At 44.4% G+C, this 24,668-nt stretch overlaps 1 protein-coding gene across 50 annotated transcripts in view; it reads right to left on the reverse strand.

Moving 5' to 3' along the window:
- Positions 1-22,832, reverse strand: part of LOC108158722 (Down syndrome cell adhesion molecule-like protein Dscam2) — a 63,643-nt gene extending 40,811 nt beyond the window's left edge. For 25 of the 50 annotated variants that reach the window (XM_033392152.1, XM_017291304.2, XM_033392120.1 and 22 more), the window contains exons 1-5: positions 22,305-22,832; positions 18,810-18,938; positions 9,638-9,982; positions 6,289-6,459; positions 2,569-2,718 (exon numbers count right to left, since the gene is read on the reverse strand). In XM_033392152.1, coding sequence (XP_033248043.1) covers positions 2,569-2,718; positions 6,289-6,459; positions 9,638-9,982; positions 18,810-18,882 — 739 coding nt within the window. In that variant the 5' untranslated portion in view covers positions 18,883-18,938; positions 22,305-22,832. Of the gene's footprint in view, positions 1-31; positions 165-245; positions 373-454; positions 579-666; positions 791-891; positions 1,016-2,568; positions 2,719-3,888; positions 4,060-4,204; positions 4,364-4,504; positions 4,676-5,091; positions 5,263-5,383; positions 5,546-5,992; positions 6,155-6,288; positions 6,460-6,890; positions 7,053-7,444; positions 7,607-7,778; positions 7,941-9,637; positions 9,983-18,809; positions 18,939-22,304 lie in introns of all 50 variants that reach the window. The other 25 variants (XM_017291300.2, XM_017291307.2, XM_017291317.2 and 22 more) reach the window with 18 other exon arrangements.
- Positions 22,833-24,668: the final 1,836 nt, after the last annotated feature.

The raw sequence follows: 24,668 nt of genomic DNA on the forward strand, positions 1-24,668 counted from the left end.
CTGTTGGGAGGGGGAACTGTACTTGTATTACCTAAAAAATGGCACTGGATAGGCCTGTGCCGGGCACATGAGTGTGACGCTCCCCATCATTGGGACACGAAGGAGTGTTATGTGCTCCTGATTCCCATTGCCGCTCAACTGGGGACTGACGCTGCCAACGGGCTCTAAATATTCGAATATTGGAGTTAAATGGATTCCTGGCTGGGGTGCCTAATGCCTCGAATGTTGGGTTTGGGGGGATTTACCTAAAGAAAGGAACCGGATAGGCCTGGGCGGGGCACATAAGCGTGGCACTGTGACCCGCTGAGACCTTGGGTATCCTTATGGCATCATCGCCAGCCGTCACCTTGGGGCTCACACTGCCAACAGGCTCTTGATTGGGGAGGGAATGCATGGAAAGTCAGTGGGAATGTCTATCTGTGCACTGCCCGGATGTTGGGTTCGGGGGATTTACCTAAAGAAGGGCACCGGATAGGCCTGGGCGGGGCAGAGCAGGGTGGCGCCTGCCGTCCGATGAACGCGGAGAATGCGCGACTCATCGCCGCTGGTGAGGCGAGGCCCCACACTACCGACGGGCTCTGCGAAGAAGGATGCAGATCGTATAGAGATTCTCAGAGGATTCGCCAAGTGAATGGCACCTTAAGTTGGGATAGGAGGAGGTCTTACCTAAACACTGGCACTGGATAGGACTGGGCTGGACAGAGCAGGGTCAGGGCATGTCCAGCGGCAAACTGAACCACCTTGATGTCGTTGCCCGAGAGAAGTCTGGGACCGACACTGGCGATCGGTTCTTCAACGAAAGAATATAACGAATATAGGGCTCATCAAATAGGGTAGGGATCTTTAACTGGAAACTGGCCAAAGTTGGGTGGGACGGGACGTGGCATTCACCTAAAGAACGGAGCTGGATAGGCCTGGGCGGGACAGAGCAGGGTCTGATTGCTGCCAGCATCTCCCGTGAAGCTGCTGCTGGTCAGAGTGTTGGGAAACTTGGGCGAAACCCTGCCAACTGGTTCTGTGAATGAATCGAGATCAGAATCAGAATTAAAAATCCAAGAAAAGCAGTAGATCGATAGATCAATAGAGCTGCAGCTGAAAGAGTGGCACTTACCTTGGGCGCAGTTTGAATGGAGAATACGAATTGAAGGTTGCCTTTTGGCAAGGACTTTGACTGGGGCTTCGACTGGGATTACTCTAGAGCGGACCAACCCTAGCACTAATCAAAACTGGGCTTTGTTTCAAGCCTCTTATCGCATCGTTGTCGAGTACCCTATCCCAACATTCAGGCAGTTTTCAATTTGGACTTAGGCTACGAGCAACAACAAGTCTTTGCCGAGGTCAAAACTGGACCAATTATCTTTTAACTTTTCAAATTATACATTTTTACATTCAAATGTTCAAAAAGAGGGAGAACTTTTTATGTGCAAAGAAAGAGATTTTAAGCGAAAAATCGTTTTGATTGCATTTCATTGGCTTCAAAGACTTGTGGTTTATTAAAAATTAATATCTAAAGAAATCACAGAAGATATAGTGCTATATAGTGTATACATATACTCGGATTGTAGCTATGAAACGATAGACATTATATCCTCTTTAATTCCGAAACAGTACCAAGAAGAATCCGTGCTTACTTCTCGATTTCTTCTTGGCTTTAAGCTTAACAAATGTTTGGAATACTTTTTAGCTTTGGGAAGCATTTAGAAATAATCAAATCTGTGTTCAGTAAGCATTTAGCGCATTCCAAATAAATGTTGTACAAACAAACCTCAATTGACAGGATATTTCCTTCAATTTCCGGTTTTGTTTTTGCAGGAAGTAAACTTTATGGAATATATTTGAGAAAAATCGATTAAAAATCTACAAAGTGCAGACCGACTTTGGAATAATTACGTTAAATATTATTCTATAAAGTTTACTTGTGCGACACGAAAAACTTCAGTTATCATAGATATAGAACTTTGTAATTTGATAGTAATCGAATTCTTGATTTTGATTTCGATATCAGTTATTAGTTAAAGATGTGAAAAGTTTTAATTTTGATTATTATCTATAACACTTAACTTACAAATTGTAACTTGCAACTTTTATAATTAGAATTACAGTTCTAGAAATTAGAAATTTCATTTTTTGAATTCATATAAAATTGACTTTTTGAAGTTATCGATAAGTATCGATTTATCATTAATAGTCATTTTGTACTTTCTGCGAGACAAAAATAAATTTGTAGTACTGGGTATGAAGATCACTTCCTCCATATACCGGAATAATTTGCACTTATTTCACAATTTGTACTCGCCGTCTGCAAAAAAATAATGAATTTAAAAGCGACCTTCCACAGGCTTTTTGAAATCGTGTCGATAGAGTTGATGTTCCTGCAGATACAGCGACGCAAACGTGAAGATGAAATCTAAGTACGGGGAAGTACTCATCCAGACCCTAAGTTTGTCTCATTTTATTAATTACGGTTATCATATGAATGATAACTGAAAATGATCGATTACAGATAACTGAAGCTTTTCACTCTTAAGCAAAGAAATTGAATAAAATTGGCGCACAGGAGCGACTTACCTGTGATGACCAGGCGACCCTTGGTGGCACTCAGTCGTGTCTCTCCAGTCAGACGATGCTTGGTGCGGCACTGGTAGCTCTTGTAGCCATCCTCGGGTCCCACTTCGCGGATATGCAGTTCTCCAGAGGGCAGTACCAGATATTTGCCATCTGATCGGGGTGGAATTCAGTGAGAGAGATGGAGAACGGTAGATGGAATGGAAATGTTAGTGGATGCCTGTCAAAGAGCCCGGCTAACGAAAGCAATCTACTTTTACAGCGGAAGAAACTCAATTAAGATGCTGGCAATTTAATTGAATTTATTCACCAAGAAAGCCACATGCATGCTTTATAAATATTCATTAATCGTGTTTTTGCGTTACTTTAGTTTGTTCTTAATTTGTGCAAATCTTCTGGCATTGCTAATCGTTGTGTTCATGCAATGTGACTTTCATTTAGTTGGGGTCTCGGGACTGCAGGAGATTGGGTTTAAAAACTATATACATTTAGAGGTCTCTTCAGTCCCGATTCCCATCAAAAGAATCGTATTCAAACTTTGATTCAAGCAAAAGAACTCGTTCAGAAGAATGAGAGACTGTGGTCAGACTTTGATTTATTATTTGTTTGTGTGTTTGAATAGAATCCCTTGCTTATAGACTAGCTGTACAATGCACCAAAGCAAAAAAATGCCGGGAATTTGTGGCATAAACAAACCGAAAAGTGCGGCTAAAAGATTGTTTCGAATTACGATTGAAATATTTATTTTCTTTGAATGGAAAAGCCACAAATTCCCCACACTGCAATCTTACAGTCTTAACAACTACGTGTAGCATGCACCACCACAAAAATGCCAATAACTTTATATGGTATGCGGATTGCACATGATGTTGTATATATTTATACACAGATATGTATATAGGTGTATGTATGTATATACTGATTTTGCGTGAGAAATGTACAGATTGTTAGATCGATCAGTTTTAATATTTATTAGCATTTTTGTATGTATTTACACTGGACTACAAAACAACGCTACTTTCAACTACATGAAGGGGTTCGGGATGGGGCAAGTCGGGAGCGACTCATGGATATTGGCGGGAACGGGATCAAAATAAAACTTGGTGGGATGTGGTGGATAAACAGAAAAGAGAGTAAAGAAAGTATAGAAAGAACAGAAAGAACGGAAAGCAGAAGTGAAAGCCTAGGCAGCGGGATATCCCAGAGATCTTGAGCACGAACCGATTCGAATGGCGGGAGGACGGAGTGGAGTGGAGTGTAGTGGAGAGGAGAGGAGGGAAAGCTAGCTCTCTTCTTAATCCGAGATTATCTGACAAACATTACCGCTGGCTGTGATATCTTCTTGCGGATATATATCACGCTCCTCGTCCTCCACCCACGAGTCGACGACTATGAAATCGGCCACGAAGCTGGGTATGTGGCACTTCATTATGGCGCTATTGCCGCGCAGAATGGACTCGTCCATGACATTGACGGTGTAGGACTGTGGCACCACTGCAAAGTTCGGGGGAGAGTTGGATCGTTTAGGGTGGTATTCGGACGCATAGGATGGAAATCATAGGGAAATAATGAACGTGTGTGTGTGTGTGAAAGAAAACCCCTTCATGCGGCTCGAAAGACAACTCGCTGCGGCGCCTACCCGTGATGTTTTTGGTGTAGACCTCGCCCTCGGTATCGATCCAATCGGTAATCTCAATATGATCCGCCACAAAGGAGGGCGTCTGGCACTTGAATATGGCCGCATTGCCCTTGATCACGTACTCGTCGTACACCTGCGACTCAAAGAACTGTTTAACCACTGGAAAAAGCGATACGAAATCAGGGATTGAAATGGAATCAGGAACGGAGATTGGATCATGGAGAATGGAGAATGTTTAATGGAGAAGGAATGACTACTCTTAAGCCGAACAGAGGCGCGCAAAGGTTTTCCAATGGTTACCCGTAGAATCGGTTGGCAGGGGCCGCTGTATCTCGACACCCTCCTCATCGATCCAGCCTTCCACGTCGATGAAATCGGCCACAAACGAGGGCACCAGGCACTTGAGGGTGGCAGCGTTTCCGCGCAGCACAAACTCATCGATGACGCGGGTCTGGTAAAACTGATGGACAACTGAGAGGGAAATCAAGGGGAAAATCAAACTGAAATCGAAAGGAATCGAAAGGATCTTGAGGGCAAAAGGGGGGCTCTACACTCTAGAGCAATGATAGATATTGGTCCAAGTACCCGTCTCGTCTGCATTATTGGGATAGTAATTGCGACCCTCCGAGTCCAGCCAGTGATCGACAAACACAAAGTCCGCCACATACGAGGGTATCTCGCACTTCATCACCACCGAATTGCCCCTGATAACATACTCATTGTCAGCCTCCGATTCGTACGTTTGGATCACAACTAGGCCAAAGAAATAACATAAAAGATCAAGGTAAAGGATAATAGAATGGATGGGAGATTCACAGAGTTGGGAGCTCTGTACAGGAGGCCTTATACAGAAAGGGTTTTTATTGTTTTCGGATTGCACTTCGTACCGTAGACGCTGGTGGCATTGTCGCGCCACAGTTCGATGCCACCATCGTCCACCCAGGCCTCGACCTGCACGAAGTCGGCCACAAAGGAGGGAATCTTGCATTTGACGACCGCCGCATTGCCCCTGATCACATACTCATTCTCAGCCTCGGTTATGTAGAACTGTGAAACGACTTCAAAGATTCGAAAGAAACAATACAAAATAATAAATAGGGGCTGGAAAATGAGGTGAGGATTGCTGGGAGGTTCTAGAATAATCCTAAGTCTAAAAGTCTAGGGAGCACCAGATCGCACCATAGTTGTCCGAGAAGGACAAGACATTGCCCTCGTCATCGATCCAGGACTCCACGCGAACAAAATCAGCCACAAACGATGGTATGGAACACTTAAGAACAGCCGCATTGCCCCTTATGACATATTCGGTCATTATTTCGGCCTCATAAAACTGATTCACAACTGCAAAAAGTGTATCAAAATCATAAAAGAAAGTGTAAATTCTGGATAGGATAGAAATGTGGGAGTGGAAGAGTGGAACCCCTTCAACTATTGCAGATGCCTTCTGTTTAGCAAGTAAATACCATAATTATCAGAGTGCCTTAGCTCGGTGCCCGCCTCATCGATCCACGACTCCACGCGCACAAAATCGGCCACGAACGATGGAATGGAACACTTGAGCACCGCCGCATTGCCCCGTATGACATATTCCATTAGAATGTCGGCGCCGTAGTACTGATTTACAACTGCGATTCGATAGAATTTACATGGAAATGAAATCAAAGCCAAATCAAGGGCATAGGAGGAGGCATAGATGGGAGATCGGGATAGCATGGGGATATGGAATCCTACTTAAAGCTACTCGTAACATCAACGTAGATCGGAGGAGGAGAGTTCTGAGGACTGTACCAAAATCCTCTTGCGGTGCGTACTCTGTGCCATCGCTGGCCACCCAGGCCTCCACGCGCAGGAAATCGGCCACGAAGCTGGGTATCGTGCACTTCAATACCGCCGTATTGCCTCTGATCACATATTCGGACACGACCTCGGCCTCGTAATACTGATTCACGACTGAGAGAGGATGGAGAATTAAATGAAATTTTAAAGGAAATGAAAGGAATAATGGGGAGGGGAGTTGGAAGTGGAGAATCTTCTATGGTTTTAAAGTGTTTGTCGCCCAAGAATGCAATATGTCTAGTATGTACCAGCTCCCTGTTGTTCGCCGAGCGTGCCATACAGCTGGCCCTCCTCGTCCTGCCAGGATACGACCTGGACAAAGTCCGCCACAAACGATGGAATGGAACACTTCAACACCGCCGCATTGCCCCGTATGACATACTCGTTGTTGACCTCCGACTCGTAAAACTGTTGCACAACTGGAGGAGTTGCGTGGGAGGAAAGTTTACAGATTACAGAACATTTTATAATGCAAGTACTAGAGAAAGACACTGCCAGAGCCAGAGCCAGAGCCAGACACCTTGCGTGTGGCGAGGCGTGTGAAAATGTGCAGCCAGAGAGCCACATCAGTGAAGTGCATTTAATGGTCCCTAAAGCGCACTCAGTGGGAAAATTTCTCCCGCCATCCATCCGCCGGCCAAAAAGGTTAATAATACGTAGTTCTGATAACATGGCTCATCGGCACGCAGGGCACTCTTGCCACAGATACAGATAGAAAATGCAAGCAATGTAAACTTAAAAGATGAATAAGGGAAATGGATGGGTAGTTTTCCAACTTTTTGTACACATAACCTCACTAAAGCTAAAGCTAAAGCTAACTCTAGAGCCAACATTCAATGCATAGACAAACCATATTCTTGGCCTGGCGAGAAGTCCTCGTTCTGGTCGGTGTGCCAGGACACAACGCTCACAAAATCGGCCACAAATGAGGGGATTTCGCATTTGAGAACCGCCGCATTGCCGCGTATCACGTAGGCCTTATTTACATCGGTGTCATAGTGTTGGGCAACGACTAAAACAACAGCACACAGAACCGACACAAAAATGAACAACCAAAAAAATTTATTTTTACAGAAATCCAAAAGAAAAAGAAACTCAACGTGAAAGTAAAACTGAAAGCGAAATACAAAGGAAGGTCCAAGGAGCGAAGGCGACGGAGTTTATTGCACACTGTTTCCTAACCAGTGTTGGTTAATTGAGTTACAGCTGGAGTTTGAGTAAATTGTAATTTGGGTGTATTTTTTTTGTACAGTGTTACAGTCATTATTAGTGTTGGTTAACTGTACAGAAGCTCTGTACAGATGTGAAGTGGAGTGTTGTTTCTCTGAAGTGTTGTACAATAGTTAAAATAGTGCTGTTTTGCGACACACACACAGAGAGAGAAGCGATCGATTTTTAACACACCATATTCAGTGTCGGGATAGAAATTCTCTTGCTGGTCGCTGTGCCAGGATATAACATTCACAAAATCGGCCACAAACGATGGTATATCACATTTCAAGATAGCGGAATTGCCGCGTATGACAAACGCCTTGTGTATATCCTCTTCGTAGTGTTGCGAAACGACTAGACATATAGAAGAAATGAAAATAAAGTTGGATGTTCGGTATACATAATAAAAGGATGAGAGTGATGTTTGAAGTGGAAATGGAAATGGTATGACGGAACCAAATCATGCTTTTAGTAGACCAAAAACTATTCTATCGCTAGGGGAATAATCCCAATTCGTATCCCGCACCGTATTCTGTGCCGGGAAAGTAGCTCTCCTCCTCGTCGGCATGCCAGGACACCACCTCAACAAAATCGGCCACGAACGAGGGTATCAGGCACTTGATAACCGCCGCATTTCCCCTGATCACGTGCTCCTTGTTTACATCCGCCTCGTAGTACTGGGCAACCACTGCATTGGACGAAAGGACGAAAGGAGTAGGTGCAATCACGATGAATAAGTATATGCTCTCGGAGTCCCACGGTCTCAATCTAAGCCCTGGACGGACTTAACCTTGACAAAGTTTAGGCACCCTATTCCTGGAAGTGGCTTGGCTTGATTGCCTGTTATTTTTGTTGTTTTTCTTGGTTGGAAACTCATTAAATGAAAACCCCGAAACTATCATAATCACTCTTAAGTCGCCCGACAGGCCAAGTTAATTTCAATTAAGCAAACTTTTCTGTGTGCCAGCCTTCACACTGTCTACTGGGCGAAGCCATATTTCATTCTAGCCAACAAGCACCGGGCTGGCTCTCTACACGGTTTTCCTCCGCTCCATGTCCGCTCTATTCACACATAACATAAGCATAAAATGATAAATTCCCCTGGTTAATAGCAAGCGAAAGCAAACGACAATAATGATGTCAGGCGAGAGAGGTCGCCAAGGGAGTTCCGTTCCGTCCGTTCAGGTGTGCTGGCTGGCTAATTGCCAGGGAACACGTCAGCCGATGGAGCGATGTGTAAGCGACGGCTGTGCTACTCTGCAGCATGATTCCAGCATAATTAGCTAAAATATAATCAAGTCTGGCCCATTTAGGCCCAGCTCCATGGCTGCGGAAGTAGCCGTAGAGCCAAGGGACGTGTCTGTCTGGCCCTATAACTCGATAAACCACCACTCGATCCCACACACACAGCCGGAGCTGTGGGTCGGCAAGTGACAATTGCATCACCAGGCGATGACACGAAGAGAGGGAGTCGAGCTGTCAAATGGTAAGTACAGTTGCCAACAAAACACTTCGAGTGGCGGCTGCCTGACTGACAGGAAGACAGGAAGAGAGATGAAGCGAAACGGCAAACCGATTAAAGTGAAAATGCCAACTTGCATTAAATTCCAATGAGCATTGCGAAAACTCAGTAAAGAAAAGTATACGCGCGTGTGTGTGTGCGTGAAAATGAAAGCGCGTGGAAAACGTTCAAAGCTAAGTCCATGGAAAATTCGTCTTTAATAGCCGATAACTGCAAACAGTGGAAGAAAAACATCCCAACGTCGAGAGGTGGCGGGAGGTCAAAGCGAAATGAAACGAAGGCCAACGTTGATCGATCATCGCACGGATGGGATTTAGCTGAAAATTTGAGTAGAAATGTTAAGCCGAGGGAAGTGCAAGTTTCAGAGTTGGTTTTTCTTGGAATAAATATCTTAAAATGTTCACATTTTACTTGCTATACACCCAGAGAAAAAAGCGCTGATATTTTACACTTTAAGATTCGATTTAATTAGATTACAAATCTAGATCTGCCAAGAAACTAAATTTTAATTTAAATATACATATTTCATATTTAAATTAAATATATTTCGTACAAATTTAATATATTTAAGTATTGGTCGAAATTAAAATACTTTTAACGACGTTTATCTTTAAATCAAACTGGATTCTATTTCCTTTCACCGAATATTTATTTTTAGCATTCGTGGGTTTATTTTTACCATGCCATTTTTCTCTGAGTGTATCTGTTATATTTTGTATAAATGTTCAGCCTCTGCCGGATCTCTTTAACTGTTTTATTGGTACTATTTTATTAACATTTCCTCTGGAAACTAATCTCGACCAACATCCGACTGTTCCCCCCTTGCACTGCCCTCCGCTTAAGCAAGAATCCGTTCAACTTACCGGCTCGCACATGGACATCCCGCGATATAATGGATCCGAACTGATTGCGGGCCAGGCAGGCGTAGACCTGGGCGTGCACCTCCTGGCGGTAGTCCTCAGCACGGAAGGGCGGAAAGACCAGCTTGCCGTCGGATGAGATCTGGCGCAGACCGGGAACATCGCCCACGGCAGTGCCATCGCTGCGTATCCAGATAATCTCGGGCATGGGGTTGCCGCTGGCCTTGCACTCGATCTCGGCGCCGGTGGAGTTGGAGAAGTCAATGCGGTTGGTGGGCTCTTTGAGGAAGACGGGTCCCTTCTGGTCGGCATCTGGTGGATTGGCAGCCAAAGTCTGACTGCCACAAGCTGTGGTGAGTAAAGAGAGAGAGAAACAACACAAATTAGTTGGAGTCACTAGAAATACAAGCAGAATAGTAGCGTAGCATAGAACTTCCGCAACGGAAGTGCATTGATGGGAGAAGCACGAGTACTCTCTGCAGGGTCTCTCTGTATTCATAGCCATGTCCATGTCAACAGTTTGTCTATTGTTTCTACCTTTGCTGTTTGACAATTGAGTGCCACGGATCAGCGACTCCCCCGAGCGGGAACCGAGTGCGGACAACAAAAGCTCTTTTATTTTATTTTTTACTTTTACAGGCCAGAAAGAACTTGTGCTGGCAGACAAAAGGCCCAGGCAGGCACCAGGCGAAAATCGTTCGTTGACACTTTTTCAGACCACTCTCTGCCCCTTCTCTGGTGTCCCTGCTGTCCCTGTTGTCACTGTTGCACTGCCAACCGATTTCATATTCAATTTTATGCACTGCCGTGTCCCAATGCCTCTCGTCCACCTCTGTCTATTCTTTGCGGCAGTCCCCCATTCAAATTTCGATGCAATTCTTGAGGCGTGAGTCTGCAATTTGTCGGCTCTAGAGATATTTCAGGCTTATGAAAACTATTCACCAAAGAGAATTTGTTTGCTGGCATGGTCTTACAGCAAAAAGACATTCCCTCCCAGCTTCTTGGGCAATCATTCGAACAGTACTGTCCGAAGAAGATTAAATATTCCTCTAATTCCACAAATTCCAGCTATTGGATACCGCCCCCATTCCTGGCCCATGAAATTTTATAGACTGAAATGAAAACGAATCAATTCGTTGACTTTTTCGGGCGGTGCGTGTTCCATGGCGCACGCATTGAAAATTCCAACAAATTTCGCTTCGAGGCGTTCGTTGCGTTGAGTTGTCGTTTACCAAATTAATTGGTCAATTTATGGTTTGGAGGATGGCAGGAAGTGTAATTTAAATTTCATAAAACCTCCTTTCAAACATTTAGTACGGAATATGAATAGTGTCCCAGCTCCAAGGTCAGTTTTTCTTGAACTCTAAGACCCACTGTACTTTAAATGGCTCTGCATACACACGCACACATAAAGTCTCATATTAGATTCAACATGTGCTTGCCATACGGGAGCGAGGGAGCGAGCAGGCGTGCAAAAAGATGTGCGCGAAAGGAGGAAGAGAACGAATGTGCGGAAAGAGTAAAGCACGCAGTTCAAAATAATATTTTGCAGCTGTTCTTACAACCAGATCGACATATCGATCGACAGAAGGGGAGATAAGCAGAGGAGAAGAAGGATTTAGGGAGGGGGGGAAGTAAAGATTCACCATCCGTTATCGCTCCTTCTTTCTTCGTCTCGGTTTCCATTCCAACTTGAACGAAATTGCATTCCCTTTCACTCTCCACCACCGTAAAGACGTAGTATATTTATTTGCTGTTTGCTCTTTCTGGAATATATTTATTGCCTTTTCTTCTCTTCTGGGCTTTGCTTCGTCTCTGCTTCCACTTGTTGAAGAGTTCGTGCTGTCCAATTGGTCTTTCATTTCAACCAGATTTTCGGATTGCACCTGCCTCTTTTGTTTATTCTGCGTTTCCTTTTGTCTTCTGCAGCTTCCCCCAGTGCCATAGCAGCAGGTGCTTTCTGTTATGCTTTTGTATGCCAAAAGTTTGAAGCTTTCCTAAAACCAACAACAAAATTCGCAGAACGAAACCGGTTCAAGAGGCAAACAAGTAGCCGGCATTTAACAGTGAACAAAGCTAAATGAAGCAAAAGGCAAAAGCAAAGCAAAACTTGGAGACAGAAAAGCTCTCCGCTCTGCATTGCTCTGCTCTGCGCGGCTTAATGAAGCACTCAAAACTATGTTTTCTGAATTTATCGCGTAATTTTCCACTTATGCAGGCAATTTGCACAAGACGATGATGATGATGATTGTTGATTCCAACTAAGGTCACATTATGCACTTCATAAAAAAAGCCTGCGGACCTGGGAGTGACTCAGCCTCAAGTCGGGTGGCTCTCAAATGTTTAACACTTGTCTTGAAGCAACACACAGTAGCCAGAACGAGGAGCAAATAAACAAACTGGCAAAGCCACAGAAGAGTGAGAGAGAGCAGTAGAATAAGCTTTGTCAGGGGAATGACTAATACTAGAAACAACAACAAAAGGGGGACCAAGAAATGAAATAACACGCGATTCCAGAGGTGTCAAATTACGACGTCGAAAGCTCAAGAAAAGTAAACAAATATTGAACTTGGAATTGGAAATAATGCGACACGACACCCACCAAAGGGTTTACGGTTCACGATCGAACACAATGTTCTATCTCTACTCTCGACCTGCTTCCGTTCCACTAATTAACCCATTTCCAGACGTATTTGTATTACAAACCCTTAGCACCTCATGAAGAGGGAAATTGGAAATTAATAACTTCCGTCCAAACAAAAACAAAGGGAATAAGAGTTCAATAGGCATACACACGCATGATAGGGCCCCACCCAACAGAACGCCTCCCATCACGCACTCTTGTCATCGAGGTCGGAATATAAACACACGCACGACGACGACCACCGACCATATGGGGATGTCCAGCCAATCCCCAAACAATCCCATTCCATATACATAGTAGGAAGAAACATTTTAGTGTGTGGTGTTGCATGCAATGAATCTCAACCATTTCGATAGAATTTCATTCCAGTGGAAGAAACATCTGCCCTGAGGCTCAGAAAGAAACCAGTCCGACAGCTGTTCGAGAGAGCCGGCGGACGGAGAACAGGTATCTCAATGTCAGCGGTACGGTACCCACACTCATTCATGCGAATCGTGTGGCGTTTACCCATACACAGTTAAGTCCACGAAATATGGCCAATTACTGGGCTAAATGAAAAAGCAAGTTAGAACGTTGTTGTCGATATATGTATGGACAATTCGAGACCCGCTACACACCCCGAAACGTCCTCTCAAATTGTGTGTAATAACTATCCGTTGAGAATGATTTTCTGTTGATCGGTTGAGCGTTGTAAATACCACACAGCTTTATCTCGCTCCTCTATGCCAACCACCAGCACCGGGTGCAACGAATAATTAGGTAATGCGTGACACAGATAATTGCAGTCGCCCTGCCCACGCACTCCGCTAACAGTCCAGACACTCAATTACCGCAAGCTGCAAGTCGGTGGAGCGGCAGACACCACGCAACGCAACCTGTCCACCTCTGCGTGGACACAAGATGTCAGAGGGAGCTGCCACGCTGCTGACAGAAGGTGACAACAACAGGCAGAACAACCGCAACAAACCGCAGCCAGAGACGACACGTGAGGGAAAGAGAGAGAGAGAGAGAGAGAGAGAGAGAGAGACAGAGAAAGGCAGGAGACAAAAGTGGAGCAGCACGGACCACGTGGGGTTCAGAGGGGGGATGTAGCTGCTGACGCGATGATGATGATGATTTGACAGACAGTGGGAGACACTCTGCAAATACGACAACAGAATGTAGAGCAGCGAGAGATAAAGCATGTTCTAAGCTTTCCATTCCACTGTGCGTGACCTGCTCTTGCCAGAGTCTCACGGAGAGAGAGGCGTGGACTCAAATGTGGGTGACAGGAGGAGAAAAAACGAGAGACTTGAGGGTGGATTTGTTGTATAATTGAAAGCGTTGTACAACGACAGTGAGGCTGGCAAAAGCAGAGGAAGGAAGAAGAGCGAAAGACGGGCGAGCACACAGCGACAACACGTGCACAATCTCCGTCGTGCAAGGGAATGCATTTGTGAGAGAGCGATCCAAGGAACCCGGGCCACGATAGCGACAGTGGGAGACAAAGAAAAAGGAGGAGACACAAGAGGGAAGAACGAGGATGAGGAAGACCAAAACAAGCATACGCGCTTTGCATATTAAATCGAGTTGACGTCGTCACCGTCGCCGGCGCATTAATTAAGCCAGACGTAAAAAAAGACTTGTTAAAAAAATACCTACATACATACATACTCGTATATGTAAGTATTGTACATTTACTCGTAGTTCCACAATGGAGCTTTGAGTCATTTTTGTTGTAGCCTGCAGATTGTGGAGATGCAAATGATACAAGCACGATGGACAAGTTGGCAGCCCCCGAAAAATAACGAAACGTGACTCAGGCAGGAAAAAAAAAGCATAAAGGTACTGATGGGGAGGGAGATGGTGTGGAGAGGAGAGGAGAGCAGAGGAGACAACGTGCCTGGACGTACACATCCATACCTTGTCGTAGATGATGTCTCTGCCTGATAAGTGTCGCCTCATTCTGGAATTGGGGTTCGGTTCGAGTTCGGTTCGAGGAATGGAGGAGAAACGACAAGAATTGGTAGATGGGTGAGGCAATAATCAACATATTTTACAAATTATTATGATGGCTTGATTCCATTTTTAGGGGGCGCCAAAACGATGTTAATCATTTGCCCCTCTTCCCGCCAACTCTTCCACCAAATCGGACTGATTTTCGAGATTTCTCTGTCTTGAGTTTTCAATTTAACGGCACATATATTTTCATTAAAATGTGGATATATTTGTGAAATCACAACAATTTGAAGAAAAGGTCAAGCTCTGGCACTTAATATCTAGCACGAAACGGTAGAAAAAACCGTGCCACAAAAACCATCCATCCATCCATCCCTTGCCCCGTCGCATTGCGAGCATCAAGGGAGTCCCTTGCGTTCCAGGGACTCTGGCTGGGAGTGAAATGCGGCAACAGCGCCCTGCTCGCTCCAAATCCGTTTTCCGAGCGCAGGCAGAGACATTAGTAAGTATAATAATATTTTTACACCCAGCGTGATGAGGGACACACAGAGGCAAAGAGAGAGGCAGAGAGGGATAATGTTTGGCAGCAGAGGGGAGATTCGTGCTCGTCGACAGCGTGCTTTTAGTTATTACAGTTTGTAGGGGGGAAGGGGTATAGGGTGTACTCTCACTCCTTCTCTCTGGCTGTCTTTTAAATCAAAAAGTGCATAACCCCAAAATGTGGAGCAAATCTTTAGTGAACAAAACATTTTTCATTTTTCACAAGTTTTCCTTCTCTGCTCTAAGGAGGGTGACGAAAACAAGTCAGAGACAAAGAGAGAGAGAGAGAGAGAGGTGGCAGAGAGAGTGAGGAGTGATTGCGAAGGGTTCACGGAGGGTGGAAAGCAACGTTGCCGTTATTTCGAGTCCATGAAAATGAGTGTTTTTTAGCTACTAAATGTTGCACCCACTTAAGTTTCTTTTCACCAAAAAAAAAAACCCCACAAGTTTAGAGACTTGCAGCCAGCTCGTAAAATATTTTGAGTTAACATAATACTTTCTATATATATATACACAGATATTTCCGAGTTTTGTTTCTTCCAGAAGCACTTAATGAGCCACCAAATGCATGACAAATGCTTTTAGTGGTGCCTCTTCGGGCTGTCATGTCTTTCGTGTGGATTTGTAAAGAACTTAGAGAAAAAGAGAGCGCAGCGCGCGATTCTTTTGAAGTAGATTACAGCGTTTCTTTTCGAGAGCTGCTGCATGCCACGACACTGGTATGTTGCCAATTTTCAGCTTCATTATATGGCAATTATTTACACAATTATCGATAAAGTTGCCGCCGTCTGCTGCCAGTTCCCTGCCGTTCCCACTCTCCAATCCAATCCAGACGCACAGCACAGGCAATAGAAGTTGACAAACAACTTTTGAACTTACGAGTATTGTAAATTGTAAATGGGAAATGTAAAAGTAGGCTGCAGTGGCTCATAAAATTAGAAAATTGCGACTGCATGATGACGTCAGGGGAGAACTCTACGTCTATCCCTGTGTCTGAAGAGGCATTCCTGTGGCTCTACAACTAATAATAATACGCTCAGAGAGAGCCCATTAGATGGAGGGGAGCAAAATTCTATTGAACCATCCACAGCTGCGGCTTTTCTTGTGCCTGTCTGGCCCCCTCCTTCAGGTCTGTCTGTGTTGCTGCGTGTGTGATGTGCCTCAATCGTCGAGGTATCATAACACATGGGAGCAGGAGGAGCAGAAGATGTAGAAGGAGGAGGGAGAGTGGGCCTAGAAAGTGTCCAGAGGGGGGACGACTGGGGCACATCAATCATTTGTAATTATACGCATGCCTCTTCTCCATTCCATCATCTGATTTCGGCTCCTTTCTTCCAGTCCCCTTCTCTTCGAAACGGAAATAGTCTTCTCCCTGGAATGGGGATGGGGTCTGGTTCAGTGATCTCTCCCCAGTGATCTCTGTCATGTTTACGAGTGCTCTTCCATTTCTTAATCTCTGAAGGAGAGATCCCAACGATAGCATGGAGCGTGAAGTGACCCAGTTGATAAGTGGCATGGCCTACCCTCTAAGAGATCTCTGCTCTTATCAGTGCGGCATGCAGTCCAATCCAAAGATGCAGCCGAGCACTGGAATCTTTCGTAGCAGCCGACGCAGAGCCAAAAGCTTTATGCTGGCAATAGAGCTTTTACTATCACAAAAATCCATCAGTCCCATCTATTCCGTTGGATTCGCACACACGGACTTCAATTGTTTGTTTCCTGTCTATCTTTTCTATTGTACCCTTCAAGAGGGCCTTTTTTCTTGCCCAGAGACTTTATGCGCGGTGGGGCCCGTCCTTACTCCCAATATCAGCCATGAAATGAAAAAACAACATACATTGCGTGTGCATAACGCGACTCAGTGATGTTGTTAGGGGCCTTTTCTTGTTGTTGTTGTTAGCATCTTACACAATATATATCGTATGTACCATATAGCACACATTATCATATTTCTGCCCTAGTAATGACCTGCAAGGGTATCCATTCGTCGAACTTTCTTTCTTTCTGCTTTGATCTCCATTACAATGTTTCCCGTGTGTGTGTATGTTCGCGCTACTTGAATTTCAATTGAATTGAATGAAATCGCAAATTAAATGCGTTGGAACTGCCACTGCAGCAGCAGACGACAGACGGCACAAAAACAAAGACACAAACATAACATTTCAGCTTTCCCGAACAATAATAAATCCTATTTAATGTTTAGGTCTTTACAGGAATTACACACGAGTGTACGCGTATTTATTAGAGTATACTATGCCGGAACATACATACTCGTACTCGTACTCGTTCTCGTTCTCGTTCTCATTCAATAAATAAATACCCATGGACATGCTCGCATCATAATAATTCATACAATAATAATAATAAAAGCAATAAAAATTGGCGCAAAATTGTTTTTAATCAATTTCAATTGAATGATGACCCGGCACAATCAAGACGTAAGACCAGGACGGCGGAGGCCTCAAAAGCTTTTGTATCTTACAGCTATATCGTTTCCCGAGCTTTTGCATAATTTCCATAAAATCGTTCTTCATTATGCAGCGTATAATTTATAAGTAATGAATCTCCTGCAATCAAGGCTTCATTTTGGGCCGAAAGCTCTCTTTACCTCCATTTCAATTTCTGTTGCCTTGTTTTGGTATTCCCAACGCATCCCAAGTCACGCAATGAACGTTAAAAAGTATCTGTATCTTTATGTATTTTTTTTTTTAATATAATATTTAATTTATACATTTAAGGTATTTTATTTGCCTTATTTTGAGCATTGATTTGTTGATATTTTAGTATAAAATCACGCATACGTCACGTGGTTCGTTGTAAATGCTGAGTGCTTTGCATTTGATGCAAATTTGAAATGGTTTCATGAATATGGAATTTATAATTCATTTATGGGGGCGCCTACGGCATTGCTCAAAGTGTTCTCTGTATAAGGTACAAGCCCCTAAATTGGTGCGTCTGATAACCCATATATGTATGTATGTATGTATGTAAGGCCTTCTCAATTAGTTTCCACCCAAAAAATGGGGTAAACATAGAACTGAACAATGAATACCTTTGAGGAAATACCAAAAGGAATGAATAATTTCAAAGTGATCGGTTACTCATATTTATGTTATTGTATTTACTTTTTCTTTAATCTCTAATTGTTCATACAAAGGGCAGACTTGTTCCGAAGAACGAATAATATTTTCAGTTGAAGATAAATCCATTCAGAGGAGGGTTATGTTATATCTGGAATAATTGTGGTTGCCATGGGTACCGGCACACATCTTGCCTTGCACCCAGCCTCATGACTGGCCCACTCATGGCCCCCTCCCCCCTTTACCTACTACCTACCGCCCCGTGGTTCCGTCGCAGCATGATTTCCCGGGCGAATGAGGCAATGAACCGCTGCAGTTTATCTGCCCGCCAGCACAAACCACATGCACAAAGATAGAATCCACAGAGAGAAGCGGGTAAATACTGCATGTGCCCCAAAGGGCCGCTCCAATGGAGACGAAATGGAAAAGACTACGTAAATGTTAAGTAAACGTAATTAAAAATGCTCGGGAAAATCCACAAGCAGCAACAACAAAGCAGGGAATGTGTCAACAGCGATAACAGAATGCAGAACGAAACCGAAACTGAAACCAAAGCGAGCAAAAGCCAAGAATTTCCCGAGAAAACAAACCGACAATTTAAACAAAATAAAAGCCCTAGATACTAGATAATAGATTCATAAAAGGAATGCCAGTCGCTCCAAAACCTGTAGCTTTTTTACAATGGGAGAGCGGAGACACAGTGCCATTTCTCTCTGTTTCTATTACTTTCAGAATGGTATCTGAAATATGTTCGCGCTGTATTGATACCAGATTTATCTGCTATTAAATCAATCCCTTCTCTGCCACAAAGCAACAATAAAAAAATGAGCACAGCCTCTACAGTTTCCGGATTCCAGCTAGATACATACGAGTATATGCCAGTGTACAGATTTATTTATCCATTTTTTCCATTTATCGAAATGGAAACTGAGTCCACAAGCAAAACGAAGAAAGAAGGAGGCGCATTACTCACCGATGAGGGCAACAGCTGCGTACAGCATTAGCCTTTTGAGCCGTTCGTTGGGCATGTCCATAGTATGGGCCATATTTCCGCTCAGCGAGTGGTCTCCTTCTCTGTGTGAAGGACGCGTATCGGACTGATCTGAAAGTGACAAAAAATAGTAAAGATTTCATTGGTTTTGCAGGAAATATTTCATATTAACTAAATTCGTGATACTAAATTATTGATTTTATTTTCATTCAGGCCAGAGCCCGCTCGTTCGTTGCCAATGAAATGCAAGTAATTTGATTAGCGAACGGCCATCCCCCAAGGCAGAGTCCAGTCCACCCACCTGAATGCACCTCAGTCCCCAAAAGGGGTAGAATATATGTACGTGTAAGGTGCTCAGAGGGTTAAATTTGAGCACGCACTGCAGGGGAAAACTGAGTCATGCCCTTGTGAGATACATATGTATATACCCTTCAATGGTACAAGTATCTATGGATATGCGGTCGGCTCCAGTGGCTACCTAAAGTATTTACAAAGCCATACAAAAGCGATTAGCAAAGGGAATCGAAAAGCATAGAGATAGAGGCATGCGACAGAAGACAGCGATGTGGATGTGGGGACGCGGTAACGTCATTAATTAAACCACAAATGGCTAAACACTCCAACGACGATCGCATCGGGAGGCGCGAACTTCATATTTGTGCCTTCTGCTATCCATAAAATGTCACGCGTCTCTCCCCCCCGTATTCGAATGCGCATTCGTATCCGTATATACTTTATGACAGGCAGGAAGTCACGATTCCACATTTCTTGGTGTTGGTTTGTCTGCCCCGCGCTGTCTGGGGCCCTGCCTGGGATAGAAGCGACCTCCTCCACTCATTTTAATGCAAGAGATAGCCACAGATAGATGGACAGATATACACATATGTATCTACACCGTAGAAATAGATTCCAGAGCAATTTGCTCGGCTTTTTAGCGCTTAATTAACGCTTATGTGGATTCCCTCATTCGCTCAGCGCATTCCAGAATGCCAGAATTCCAGCATTTGTGCGGACAGGCAGTCAATGAATTAAGATTCTTATTTTACTTTCAATTGAAGACGTATCTGGCAGATAAACACGCGTGCACATACACACACACACATGCCGTTCCTCTGTGTGCTCTGAGGGTTGCGCAGGCGTACTAGACCCAACTACTCCGCACGTGGCCGGCTCGAGGGATGCTCGGCAAATGTTAGCTTTTCAATTGATTTAATGAACTTCTGCAGTACGAGTATTCTTCGTAGAGGGGTTGAGCAGCTGCTCGTAGAACTTTAGGGGGTGTTCGGGATGCTATCAGAGGGTGTGGATCTGGCTTTTGATATGCAAAGCAGGGTTCTTCATGCTTGAGAACACGCCACAAAGCCACAGAGTTACATATACGACCGTAGAAGCCCCGAGAGAGTACGAATTCCCCATAAGCGAACGGATGTGCCTAAAGATTGTTTCAGTTCCGAGACGACGAAGTGTAGGCATTATTCGAATGACTCATTCCATTCCTCTCTGGGATAGCTTTTTCCTGCGAGAGACGCTCCCATCTCGCAATTTAGAAAACATCTGGTAATCAGTCGACAGTCGCACCCATCTACAATATATAAGCCATACATACATGCATACAACATATTTATATAGAAGCACGAGTATATAGCCAGTCAACCCCTCTTTCTCTGAGCAGATCCGTTTGGGTAATCGCGTGGTAAAATCAACGAATCACAAGCATACTCGTATATGTACTCGTGTTTTTTACATTACTCATTCGTACATTTTATTTTGCTCGTCTGCCTGAATTTGCAACTAAAATTGGGGTGACGAGCCAATAAATGGATCCAGGGGTATGCGGATAGATGTGGGGCCACTGTCTGGCAAAGTGCAGTGGCCCAATGCAGGGTCGCACAGACAGCAGAGGACTGGACTGGACTGACCGTCGACTGTCCAGTTTCCGACTCGCCCAGTTCCCAGATACCATACCACAGAATCCCAGTGGCTGTGCCACAAGCTCACGCCGTGACCCATTCGCGGCGGCGAGGGCTTTCCGCACTGCGCCCCCCAATTGAGAGTCAAGTGCCACAGAGGCAAGAACAAAAGGAATACGAGAGTATTTATTTGGTGCCTCATCGCCTTTTTGTTCGCTTTAACCTTTTGTGTCGTGGGTTCCGTTCTGAAGAGCTGAAGGCCAAAATCAATATTTGGCATCGGAGGCGATCCGTGGGTTGCCACCAGATGAGTTTGAGTGAAAGCCAGCCATCATATACGACCAGGGTCCTATCTGGAATCTGCTTCACATGTGGACAGCGGCAGCCCGCCCAAACAGAAGCTGAGCGCCGCCTAGCAACAGGATGCCGAGACGACAACAGAAAAATTAGAAAAAAAAAGAATCACCGAATCCTTCAGTGCCCTACGAGTGGAAAACTGTGCACTATCCTTGATATGATGCACAGTTCTGAAAATGGAGATGTATCAATGAAATAGAATAGAATAGATACTCTCCCTTTGGCAGGGTATAAAGTCGGGAAAAACTGAAAAAGAAGCAAAAGGAAATGGCAGACAGCGAAGGAAGAAGGTGGAGAGGAGCAGAGGAGAGCAGAACGAAGAAGGCGGCGCAACACTTGCGAAATCAAATAACGGAAACTACAGGCGCGGAGGCAGCAGCAGCCGCAGCTGCATGGGATTTCAGAGATGCCTGGCCTAAGCAGGGGTTGCTCTCACACAGATGCGGCAGCCAACACACGCACAGGCACACACAGATATGCGGCAGATATGTATGCCAGATGGGAAGCTGCGAAGGATCTTAAAAGATGCTCGAAATGTAAAGTGCTCTGTGGAGTGGAGGAAAAACTACCTGCCAGAGGGATAGGATAGAGAGGACAAAGGACCCCAAGCAGCAGGCAGAAGGCAGCAGGCAGAAGGCAGCAGGTTGCAAACACAACAGCCAGCCGCAGAGTTGCTTTTGGGAGAGGCAAAGAGCGCATGCGCAGGAAAAAAAATTCGCTGAAAAATTCACACAGGCGAATAGATTTTCTCTAGAAGGGAATTTCTAAATGAAAATGTATTCGAAATGTCCCGAATTTGTATGAATATTGACCAGAGTTTGACGAATTTTGCAATTTCAGTCGGTTCTTTGGGGTTAGGGCTTTGCTACATCCACTCCCAAATGCTTTTGGCACACCCTTTTGGCCAGGTTCTATGAGTGTGTGCGATTGAGCACAAAGTAACAATTTTTTTGCATTCGTAGCAGCGGGAAAACTATTCTATCTTCAGGGAAAAATCAATAGGAAGCTGGGAATAAAATCAAACATATTTGACATAAAACTTCATTTCCTTTGCTATTCCTATGCCTTGGGGCAGACAACCGTTATTGGGTGGGCGTGGGCAGGACATACACCGACACACACGCACACTCTTTGTCAGAATATACATACACACGCAGTCACACAAAGAAGAAGTTGCCAGACAGCGGTGAAAATTGCATACTTTTCTTACCGTTTATTGTTGAAATTGTTGTAGAATTGATTGTTTTTTCAGACACACACACAACACAGTGAGAGTGGTGCAGCAAAATTGGTAACAGGGTGCCACTAATCCACGGGGGTGGCGACTCTGTCCAAGATCTGCCTCACACACACACACAAAAAAAAACCACAGAGACGCCTGCTGCTCCTGCTGCTGCTGCTACTGCACTTGATTTGCCCTGCTCTTTTTATTGTTAATTAATTGGCGGATTGGTCGATTGATCGCTTTTGCATACTATTATTCACTCTTTTTGCGCAGAAGAAGAATCTGCACGCACACCAAGGTACACACACACGAGGGCGTCTGAAGCACACGGAACCACCACCGATTGGACCGGTTTGCGGGGGTGTGAGTGGGCGCACCGTATAAACCGTAGCCAAAACAACGTACACGCATACACAGAAATACAGACACACGCTCGCGCAAAAACTCCGACAAAACGTTACTCCCCGGTCGACCGTTCGTTCGAGTTCACCTTCCACAAAAGACTGTGGCATCATGCTAGCCGGCCATTTCTCGACGCCGCTGTGTGGATGGTGTGGATGTTGTGGATGTATACTTCACAGCTGTTTGGAAGGGGCCATTGTTATGGGAAATTTGTTGGGACATTTTCTGTTACCCCTCCAATTCTGTGCCAATTCCAACAGCTGTGGTATTTTTGATGACGCTGGTCATACTGCTTTCTTTTAACGTAATAATCGTATCATTCGAATGGATTCGAATGGAACTAGCCCGTGGTTTCACATCGAAATTAATTTTAGAATTCGATTACGTAAAATGAAATTTAAAAAAATAGTCCTGCTCCAAGTCTCCAAGTAGATGACAAATTTGGCGTGGGTCTAAAAAATAAGATAAAACTAATTTAATAATTTTAAATTTTAATTAATTTTGCATATTGATGTCGCTCCCGATGATCTTCTCTGTGCCAGATCTTCTCCAGTCAGATAAAAATAACGGCTGCGTCACATCGGTTCAAGCTAACATATGGGAATAGCTGTAGATGTAATGAACGAAAAAGAAAAATGATTGATTAGAACGTTAGAAAATATTTTGTAGTATTAGTATTAAAATAAATAATAGTAATATATATGTAAATAAATAATAAAAATAATTAGTTATAGTTATTATACATAGTTCATTATCCTATATATTTAATATAATAAATTAATGCAAGCACACGCTCGCGATAAATTATGCCATTTTTGCAGACAATGCTGTGCCGGGCATCCAAATTTCATGACCAGCAATAGTAATTCCATGTGTTTTCAGTGGGAGTGTTCCCCGAGGGCAATCCCCGCAGACCGACGAGCAAAAAGGACTTGCGTGCCGTGATGTCATCAGCATATAATTGTCAATTTTGTAATGTCTTCTTTAAATGCCGCAGGTGCGGCCACAAATTCTGGCCAGCTTTTTGTCAATCTCAGCATCCGTGGACACCTGACTAAAGTCAGGCCGACGCCGAAGAGGCCCAGTATGGGGAAGAGGACAAAGTGGACCTGTAGCGACCTGTATTTTACTTACGGGCATTTGGGCGCTGCCCTTTATACGATCGCGTCTGATAGCCCAGGACACCAGCAAGGGCTATAGGAATGCCACGCGTGCCGTTTCCGCCATTGTGCACCAGGAGGGACCACGATTGCCCCACTGATGGGCACCAACTTTATGGCGTATCGCCTGTTCAGCGACTGGGCTTGTGTCTTCTTCGAGGTGGGGGATCGCAGCAAGCTGCCCACCTGGACGCTCCTCGCACTGGGCGCCTCATCGGGTATGCTGTCCAAGACGATTGTGTATCCCTTCGATCTGATCAAGAAACGCCTGCAGATCCAGGGCTTCGAGTCGAATCGACAGACGTTTGGCCAGACGCTGCAGTGCCACGGCGTTTGGGATTGTTTACGGCTGACCGTGCGTCAAGAGGGCGTTCGCGGGCTGTACAAGGGCGTGGCCCCACACTGCTGAAGTCAAGCCTGACGACGGCCTTGTATTTTAGCATTTACGACAAGCTCAAGCAAGTGCGGTTCTAGATGTTAATGGCAACCAACTGGGGTTAATGGTTCTACCTATTGTAGTGGCACTTCTGGTAGACAGAATATATACAGTGTATTTTCTATTTTTATATATATATTTACCACACCGTGTAAATAATATTAAGCATAGCTTAGCTGTTAATTAGTTTTCGGTTCTGCGTGCGGGTTTTTATCATTATAACCTAATCATTAGATCAATTGACTTAAGCAATGGGTAGAGACACAAAATACAACATGCAGCGCACCAGTTAAGAAACTATTATTTCTAGTTTTAGGTTGAAGCGGGTTTTTTTTATCCACAAGTTCTTCG

The sequence above is a fragment of the Drosophila miranda genome, chromosome 3, assembly GCF_003369915.1.
Source record: "Drosophila miranda strain MSH22 chromosome 3, D.miranda_PacBio2.1, whole genome shotgun sequence".
Classification (NCBI taxonomy): domain Eukaryota; kingdom Metazoa; phylum Arthropoda; class Insecta; order Diptera; family Drosophilidae; genus Drosophila; species Drosophila miranda.